We start from the raw sequence: 9947 nt of genomic DNA on the forward strand, positions 1-9947 counted from the left end.
GAGGACGCAGGGGCGCCTGAGGCCAGGCCGGAGCCCGGGCCTGTCCGCCGGGATGAGCCCGAGGAGGAGGAGGACGATGAGGATGACCTCAAGGCCGTGGCCACCTCCCTGGACGGCCGCTTCCTCAAGTTCGACATCGAGCTGGGCCGCGGCTCCTTCAAGACGGTGTACAAGGGGCTGGACACGGAGACCTGGGTGGAGGTGGCCTGGTGCGAGCTGCAGGTGCGTGGTGGGCCCTGCATGTCCTCCTTCCGTGCCTGGCCTACCTGGCCTGAAGCCGCTCTCACCTTTGTGTGTGACCGGCGTGTGGGGCGGGGTGAGGGTGGCTCCGTGTGCTACCGATTGGGGGATGGAGGTGGGATCTCCTGGTGTGTGGCCTCCGAGTCTGGCACAACGTGGCCCACACGAGAGTGAGCACTTGGAGGGTGTGTCTCTCACGGCCCCTCCCTACTCGGAACTCAGGGCTGTACTGACCCAGGCGGTGTGGATCCTGTGTCCTTGCAGAAGTGTGGGGGCTGCCGGGCAGTCCTGGGCTTGGGAACTCTGAGCTGCGCTTTAATGAGCACCTTCCAGTCTTGCCAGGTGTAGGTGCCTGGCCTGGGGTCCCTAAGGGGCTGCTCCTGACCCAGGCCTGTTTAGGGTGGGCTGGTGGTCCTGGGCTGCTGGACGAGGCCTAGAAGTGCTGTGAGTGCTTCTCGGAGCTCCCAAAGCCCATTTGTTCACAAAGTGGGTGCGTGAGGTCTTAAAACTCAGTCATGCTGAAGGCAGATGGGTGGCTTTTTTTTTTTTTTTTTTGCAAAGGCTCTGGGCATGCATTTTTCATCACCTTGCCCTTGCGATGGCTGTGTCAGTCCCAGCCCTGGAAGATTATATAAACCGTAACCCGAGCTGCCCTGGGCGCCGTGGCAGCCTGGGCCATGCCTGTAACAGTGGGTGTTTACTGGCCCTCTGTCTTGTGGGGGCAGCTGTCCAGCATGAGGCCGGCCTCGGTGGTGTAAGCCGACCCCAGCGCCCGTAAAGCTAGCCGGGCCTTCCAGGTTTGACGCAGGCCACTGCCACACTGCAGGCTGCCTGCCTTTCGGCTCAGAAAAGGGATTTGGTTGCTCTGTCCTCCAGGCTCTGGCTAGATGTGTGTGTGTGTGTGTGTGTGTGTGTGTGTGTGTGTGTGTTTGAGAGAGAAGGAGAGAGAGCACGCGCAAGCTGGACTAGGCTGGTGGTGCTGACTTGTCCTCAGCCTTTTTCCTGAGACAAAGGACCCAGAGGTCGCCCTCCCGAGTGAAGCCCTTGGTCCTGCTGTGGAAATGCAGGCGTGTCCCAGGGAGTCCCTGGACGAAAGAGCTGCCCCTCCCCTTCATGGCCCTGCTGAGGTGGCCGGGGCCTGAGATGGCACGGGAGTGAGTGGGCATCACTGCTCACGAGAATGCAGAGGAGCGAAGATCTGAGAGGGAAGATCGGGACGAGGGGTGGGGGAGGGAGGAGGAGGCTTCCTGGTTCTAGAGAGTAGCTGTGCAGTCCCACCGCCAAGTGATCCAGCCTCCGGCATGGCAGTGCGCACCCCGGTGCTCCCGGGTCATGCCCAGGCAGGAGGCGGCAGGCCTGGTGAGACCTCAGCCGTGGAGCACAGGGGATTTGGCCGCGGCATTGTGGGTGCTGTGACCCCGGGCGGGAGGAGGAGGCTGTCGCCCCTCATTTCCTTTAGGGTAAGGGCCTGAGCAGAGCTCAGAGGTGGAGCCTGCCTTGTCCAGGGCCTGGACTTGGTGGTGGGAAGGCTGGAGATGGCCTCCATGTGCCTTGGCCCGGCGTTACCGGGAGTCCCGAGCCAGCAGGGAAACCGTCCTGTATCTCCCCCAGTGAGGGTCCTGCTAATGTTTGCCTCAGCCAGTGCAGCGCTGGGCGTCTGCCTGCTGCTGGGGGAGTGAGGACCAGCTGAGGGCAGCTGGGAACCTGCTTCTCACCCACCAGAGGCTGCTGTTTCCCCCACTTTATTGAGGACCCCCACTCAGGCCAGCGGTGAGGACATAGGTGGAGAGGGAGAGAGCATCATCCTGGGAGGAGGCCCAGCCTGGTGGCCGTCCACTTAGGCTTGGAGGTGAGTGTGGAGGGTAGGGTGCCAGGTTAGGCCTGGAAGACCACTGCACATGGGGAGCACGGTGGGTGGTGTTCTGGCTTTTTGCCTGGAGAGGGCTCCAGTGTGGACGCCTGGTGTCAGGCTCCCTCCCAGTGGAGCGTGGGTCACCTGGAGCGTCGCCTTCAGTGCAGGGAGCTTTGCACAGGAGGCTTCCTCGCCCTCGGGGCCTTCCCTGTCTCAGAACGCCTGGCCGGCAGCTTCTGACACCCGAAGTCCCACCCTCAGAGTCTGTGTAATTTCTCACCCTCTGCATGCAGGGGGCGTTGGCACCTCTGGGCGCCTCTGGGGCACCCAGAACTGAGACAGCGTCACCTGCCTGCTTTTTCTGGGTCTCCTGCCCGGGGAAGGCCGTGCGCGTTTCTGGATCTCACAGTGTGACTTGGAGGACATCAGATCCCCTTGGCGTCCTCAGTGTTGGAAGTGCTTTGCCGAGGGAGCAGTGAGGCGTCACCTGAACTCTGCACATGTCCAGAGATGACACTGATGTTTTGGGGAAGCCATTTTAAAATATTATTCCTGTCTCTTTTCTTCCAAGTGGACGTTTATCCTGGCATCAGACCACATTACGATATTGAGGTAGGAAGTGCAAGTGTGCCCAGAATCGCTGCCCTCGCTCTGGCTCAGGTTCCCACGTCTCCACGTCCTTGGGCCACCGCCGGCCCACGAGGGGTCCACGGGGACCCCTCTTACAGACGGTGCTCGGGTCGGCGGCTGGTCCTGCCCTGCGGCCGGAGCGGAGTCTGTGCACGGCCCAGCTGCTCAGGTCACTGCACTTCTGCGCCGGTGGGAGACCTGGAGAGGAAACGAAGCCAGCCCACACGGGCCGAGGCGGGAGCCTAGCTGGAGGCGCCCAGCCCACCTGCCTCTCCCGGGTCTTCCTCAGGGAAGGGCGTCCCTTCTCTCAGAGTCCCAGGCCCCTGGCACCTCCCCCCACGGAGGTCTGAGCTGCTGTTGCAGGGCTGGGCACAGCCTCCTGGGCGGACCCCCCGGAGCCTTTGTCTCCCACGTGTGTCCGGGTTCACGCCCAGCCTGGGGTCCTTCTGCCTCATGGGGTGTGTCAGTCCTTGACCTTCACCCAAGCACGGAACGCCCCTTCAGGGTAACCCCGAGGCCGAGCCCCACTCCTCAGGCCCTGGGTCTCCCCGGTTCTGTCATGGAGCCATCCTGCACCTCTGCTGCCTGGAGGTGGCTGGCTCCCGGGGGTGGGGATGGCCTGGACCCAGGCCAGGGAGCAGCTTGCGAATGTGGGGACCACAAGACCTGATAATGTGTGACCTGCTGGTGTCCCCTTGATGCGGCCACAGAGGCACCGTGCTCCCCACCTCCTGTGCCAGGCAGACGTCTGTGTCCTGTTCCCCAGTCTGTGCCTCGGATGTGGGTGATGCGCCGGGAACGTGCTGCGTGTGGCCGTGCTGACTGCGCCGGTCCACTCACTGGCCTCAGAGGGTGGCCAGCTGCCTCTCCTGTGGCCATGGCTCCTGCACCGCCCTGGCCCTGAGCTCAGGTGCCTCCTGCCGGTGCACCCCCTGCTTTCGTAGACAGGCCGCGCCCACCCACCTCACCAGCAGCCCAGCCAAGGTGGAGAGGCCCCCCCTCCCGGCCCCTCCTGCTTTCCCAGGAGCCCTCAGCAGCTGATGGGAGGGGATGTTCCGAGGGGATGGTATGCGCACGTGTAGCAGGACCTGAGAGGGGCGGCAGTCAGTTGGCAGGTGGTTACCCCGTGTTGGTCTTTTCATTAACCTCCTAAGAGCTGAGTTTTGTTGCGAGAGCTGTGTTTTGAAGTCAGTTGGATGCCAACGCTGTGCTTGTTTTTTCCAAGCGAAGTCACACCACGGTTCTGGTTTGGTTGGTGAGAAAGGTTGGTACCAGCCACCTGGAGGCCTGTGAGGACCGCTCCCGCCCGCCAAGGCAGGCCGTGGGTGCCTCTGCCTGGGAGGTCTGTGAAGATGGACAGGCTGGGGCCACCATCGTGGGCACATCGGGCACTCTTGGCTCCTTCCCTTTGGAAATAAGCGCTCCTGAGACCGGCTGTGTGCCCTCTGGGCGTCCTTGGAGGCCCTGCTGTGTGGGCATCAGCTAAGCCTTCTTCAGGGCCAAATCGCTGAAGAACTTGGGCTCAGACAGCCTCACGCCCTGAGAGGGCTGGCGGGCACCTCCCCACCCTGTGCCGTTTCTGGGTGGTGGCTGGGGGCTTACTCTGAGTGGGTGAGCATTGCTGGTGGGTTGTGGTTCCAGACATGGTGGTGAGAAAAAAAATTGCTAAGAGGAGAGGGAGCAGATGTTCCAGAAGTTTCCGGCACCAGGCCCCGTGCTCAGAGCTCCGCAGTGCAGTATGGTTCATTGGCTCAGATGTATGGCACGGTTGAGTGTGTGCTCTGGTTTCATCTGGGGTACCACCATGGGCAGGGCCCGTCACGGAGAGGCGTCTGTGAGAAGCTGCAGGGTGGGGCGGGGTGCGCGTGGGGAGAGCCTGCCTGTGGTCAGGGGCCGGCGGGCTTGCCTGCGTCTGCCACTCACCTTGCATAGTGGCCTGGACTGGCAGCCTCTGACCATCTTGTGGGGCCAGTGGCTCAGACCAGCTTCAGGCCAGAGCTGGTGATGCCCAAGGTGACGACACGGAGCTCCAGTGTCACTGGTGGGAGAGAGCTTGACCTGGCCCAGCAGAGGTGTGGCCACCTGCCTGGTCTCCTTTGTGGTCCGCGCCGCCGCCAGGCTGAGTGGCAGGCGGGTGCTGGCATCTGCCTGCGGGGGCTGTAGGGGTGTTCAGGAGCCCTGCAACTAGGCACACAAACACCCTAGAAGCAGGAGGCCTGCTCCATGCAGACCCCAGCCCCACAGCTTCCCTTGGGGCGCCTCAGTTTACCTGTCTGAGTGAGGGCAGTGCCAGCCAGGCTTCAGGGCGTGGAGACTGGAGAGCAGGCACTCGCAGGGAAGCTCTCCTTGCCCTGTGCTCCCCTCGAGGACACAGTTTTGAGAAGCACAGGTGGAAGGGCGAGCAAGCTGACCTGGAGGGGCCAGGCCTGCCTGTCGCTCCCGCTGGTGCAGGCCGACGGGGCACCCGCCCACTCTGCACTGCAGATGAGGAAAGGGTGTGTGGAGGCAGCAGCTGGGAACTCCAGGAAGCAGGTGAGGATCTGCCTCGACCACAGATGGTGGAGGTGGAGGTGCTGGGGGTCGGTAGAGAGGCCCAGAGCGATCAGTTCAGAGCAGAAGCACAGCCCTGGGTCGTGGGCAGCCTGAGTGTTTTCCTGCTTCAAAAAGTTTTCCAATCCGGCTCTGTTCCTGGGAGGGTTGAATTCTAAGATCGCCCGGAAGCCTTGATTTCTACATCCAATAATGCCAGCATTTTAATAATATAAAGATTTTTGGAAAAGAATAAAATAAAAGATCAAGACTGTGTATTGGGCGACAGAATAGCAAATAGATCATTGGGACAGACTAGAGAGCCCAGAAACAGACCCACATCCGAGTCAGCTGCCCTCGGGGAGGCAGGCAGGCGGGAGCAGCTGGCCACCCACGTGCAGAAAGGGGGTGTGTGTGCAGAACTTCCTCCCTTCCCAAAAGTTAGCTCGTCATGGATCAGACTCCCTGTAAAACCAGAGCTAACACTCTTAGAAGATAACAGGAGAGAACGTAGGTGGCCTTTGGCATGGAGATGACTTTTTAGATACAACACCAGAAGTAAAATGCGAGAAAGGAAAACTGTAAGTTGAACTTGATTAAAATGGAAAACTGCTCTGCAGAGCCACTAAGGGAGAACAGAAAGACAAAACACAGACTGGGAGAAGGTCTTTGCCCAACACAGACCCGATAACGGACCGCGACCCAGAATGTACACAGAACTCTTAAAACGCAACGACAAGCACGCACAGTGTGATTAAACAATGGGCCAAAGACCTTAGTCGACACCTCATTAAACAAGATAATCAGATAGCAAATAGACATATGGAAAGGGAAGACACCTCACATACTGACAGGGAAATGCAAGTTGAAACAGCACGCCTATTAGAACGCGAAAAAGCCAGCGCCCTGGCAGCCCAGTGCTGGCCCGTGAGCCCCGGAGCTCCTCGCTGGTGGGAACGCAGATGGCGCAGCCACTTTGGAAGGCAGTTGGGAAGTTTCTTATGTAACACACCGCACGATCCAGCAGTCATGTTCCTTGGCATTTACCCAAAGGACCTGGAAACTATGTCCACACAAAAAGCCTGCACAGGATGTTTATAGCACTTGATTCACAGCCGCCAGGACTCGCACGCAGCCAGGGCGTCCTCGGCAGGTGACGGACACGCAGACGGAATCCACGCAGACCGTGGATGTTCTGTGATTTTAATAAAGCTGTCAGACCACGGAAAGACACGGATGAACCTCATGTGCACGTGCTGAGTGAGAAGGAATCTGGAAGGCCGCCTGCTGTGACGTTCTGGAAAAGGCGAAGCTGTGGAGGCAGTCAGCAGTTGGGTGGTCAGGGTTAGGGTGGCCCTGAAAATACGCTGTGTGGTAAGATAACGCTGGATACGTGTCCTTGTACACCAGTCAGAATCCGTAGACTGAACCCTGATGTAAGCTGTGGATTTAAGTTAATAATAATGTACCAGTATTGGCAAGCAGTTCCAGCAAATGTACCACATTAATGCAAGATGTTACTAATAGAAGAGGCTGTGTGTATGAGAGAGAATTCATGACAACTACTTTCTGCTCAGTCTTTCCATAAACCTAAAACTTCTCTGAAAAGTAGTCTGTTAAGTAAAAAACAGTGTAACAGCTACACTAAAGAAGTTTGCAGAAATGAAAAAAACCACTCATAATCCAAGTGAATATAACTTATTATTTTTGCATATTACCTTGAAGCTTATTCATATACACATACATCTTTTTTATAAATGCAGCTGCGATTGCAGGGTGTCATAGCTTTTAAAATCTGTTATTTTTTTGTTTCTAGAGTGTCTGCTTCCAGGGGTCTTGGTGTGGGGTGGGCCGGGGAAGGCGGTCTCCTCACACCCACCTCACCTCCAGCAGGTGTACGTCCCAGTGTTTAGGGGTGAGGTCTCCACAGTGGCTCCGGACATGAAAGGTGTGCCGTGAGCTTGCCGAGTGAGACACACGGGCAGAGGAGCCCGTGGGGTGGGGGCGCTGGGTGAGGGATTTGGTGCCCCCGAGTCCTGGTAGTTGTCAAGGGCTTTTCTGGCTGGGCTTCAGGGGTGCCTCCTCGGCAGAAGGTCCAAGCCTGGCCATCAGCTGGCCGTGGGCAGGACACAGGTGGGAGGGCGGGAAGGAAGCTCTGAGCACATCAGGTCCTCAGAGCCACTGTTAGGGCCGGGGAGGTGGGTCATATTTAAGCTCATAGAGCAAGAGGGCAGCGCCAGGACTCCCCTGCGCGGTCACCTTTCAGCGTTCAAAGGGTTGCTACAGAAAGACGTGGAAGTGCGGGGTCAGGCAGGCTGCTGTGGTGGACTTTTCAGAGCCTGTAAGACGCTGGCCGTGTTGTGAAGCTCTTGAAGGGGTGGGCGTGGGAGGCGCCCCTCCACCTGTCCTTCGTGCTCCATGGGACAGGACGGGCCATGGGGAGAGGTGTGCCGTCCCCCAGGGCCTGTCTTGGCCCTGTTGCTGCTGGGGTTGGAGTGCTTGGAGCTAGACGTGGAAATCGGCCCTGCCCTAGACCCCTGCTGGTCTCCCACGCCCGCTCTTCCCCTCGCCCGCTTCCCTGGCTGTGTGCCTGCTCAGGAGCCAGTGCCTGGGAACAGTCTCCGCTACAAGCCACGTGACCAAGCAGTGCAGAACTTGGGTCGCCCCGAGTCTGACTCTTGGAGATGGCCGCTGGAGGGCCCTGGTGCCGGCAGTGTCCACAGGGACAGACGGCTCCCTGCTCTCAGCCCGGCTGGGTTGTCCCCTCTCTCAGGCCTCAGGCAGCAGACGCTGCCACACCAGGAATTCCAACCGCATCTTAAAGCAGGAAGGAAGGGCCTGGTTAGGTGTCGGTGTCACACTTGAATCTGTAAAAAAGAATGTTGGCTGTAATCCTCTTGGTCTCTCTGGCTAGAAGCGGGTCGCAAGGGGCTCTGGGAAAGGCTCGAAGGCCCCGGTCGGTTCTGTTCTGTTCCCAGGGGCTGGGCACGGTGGGTTTGCTGGGAGGGTGGGCTGACCTGCCCTGTTTTGGGTCCCTCATCCCCCCAGGTCTTGCAGGGGCCAGTGCTCCCCGAGGCTGAGGCATGCTTCTGGGTCCTCCCCACCCCGCCCCTCCGCCTCCAAGCTGTGCCGGGGACTCCGCCCACCCTGGGACCCCACCTCCCCCTCTCCTCCCTCCCGGGAGCTTTCTTCTCTCCAGCAATCCAGTTTTTATTTCTTAACCAACTTTTTGTTTTGGAAAACGTAGGAAAGTTGTGTTACCAGTTTTTAACAGTTTGCCACACCTGCATTTTCTCTCTCCCTGCATATGCGTTATTCTGGCCCATTTACACCTCGCCCTGAGCACCCAGCAGCAGCTTCTATAGGAACAGGGCATTTTCCCACACAACACAGCTGTGCGCATCGAAGCTAAGGGGGCGGCTGACGTGGACTGTGCCCGTGCGCTCGGCATTTCCGCCTGGATCCAGGACCCAGTCAGTAATGGGGTGTTGCTTCTGGTTCTCATGTCAGTTTTTTAAAAATACATATATTTTAATTGATTTCAGAGAGGAACGGAGAGGGAAAGAGAGAGAGAAACATCAATGATGAGAGAGAATTGTCAATTGGCTGCCTACTGCATGCCCCCTCCTGGGGATAGAGCCCGCAACCCAGGCATGTGCCCTGACCGGGAATCCAACCGTGACCTCCTGGTCCGTAGGTCGACGCTCAACCACTGAGCCAGGCCGGCCGAGCTCATGTCAGTTTTAATCTAGAGCAGCCCCCCCACCCCTTTAATCATTATTTTTGTATCTTTTGCCACCTTGCCTTCTTGGCCCCACAGTCTCTGACTTGGGTCCCCATATGGGATGATCCTGTTGGAATCATCCAGGGTTTGGGGAAGACAGATCAGATCATGCTGGTCTCTCCCAATGGGCAGTCAGGCGGAGCCGGGACCTGACCCAGCCGTGAAGGTGCTGCTAGGAGGCTGCTGCAGATGTGGGCCTCCTGGGCCGCCTGCCCTGCCTGCCTGAGCCAGCGACCTGCACAGGGTGCCCACCTGGATTACGCTGGACGTGGTGCTGCTTGTACCCTGAGCTCCTGGTGCTGGCGGCGTGGGCTTCTGCAGAAGAAGGGGCCCTGCCCTGAGACTTGGCAGGGGACCCCGACCTCTAGGGGCCATCCTCAGGCCTTGCTGCCCGCGAGGGGCTTTTGTCCACCCCCACCCCTGTTCATCCTGGAAGGGGGCAGTAGGGAGGAGAGGGCCAGGTCCCCCAGGTGTCAGTGCTGGACCCCCCAGTGAGCGGGGACTGTCAGGATGGAGGCGGTGGCCGGCAGTGGATGGGGAGGCCACTTCACGGGGGATGTTTCCAGCTACTTCAGTTCTTCGGAATGTGACAGACGGGACAGGTGCTGAAACCTGAAAAAGAAGCTGCCCCCGAAAACCTTTCATTGTGTGCGACCCCGGGGCGTTCCCTTCTCGTTGCTAGAAGGGATGCTGCCTGATTCATGAATCGTTTAGAAAAGCCAATTAAATCTTACAAAAAAGCTGCCCCGAATCTCCAGAGACAGCCATCTTCACTTTGGTACCAGCCCTTCTTGTCTGTTTCTATGTTCTTGGTTTCCTTGCAAAGTCATATTGTGGCCCCACCTGTGTTGTGAGCCCACTGCAGGGGTGAGCGAGGCCCCCAGCCTCCCTTGTCTGTGGTGGGGGGTGGGG

At 58.9% G+C, this 9947-nt stretch overlaps 1 protein-coding gene across 1 annotated transcript in view; it reads left to right on the top strand.

Moving 5' to 3' along the window:
* WNK2 (WNK lysine deficient protein kinase 2) overlaps positions 1–9947 on the top strand; it is a 166775-nt gene that overhangs the window by 31460 nt on the left and 125368 nt on the right. Inside the window, exon 4 of the mRNA XM_014529505.1 lies at positions 4–222. Within this exon, the coding sequence (XP_014384991.1) occupies positions 4–222 (219 nt within the window). The remainder of the gene's footprint in view (positions 1–3; positions 223–9947) is intronic.

The sequence above is a fragment of the Myotis brandtii genome, unplaced genomic scaffold, assembly GCF_000412655.1.
Source record: "Myotis brandtii unplaced genomic scaffold, ASM41265v1 scaffold684, whole genome shotgun sequence".
Lineage (NCBI taxonomy): Eukaryota > Metazoa > Chordata > Mammalia > Chiroptera > Vespertilionidae > Myotis > Myotis brandtii.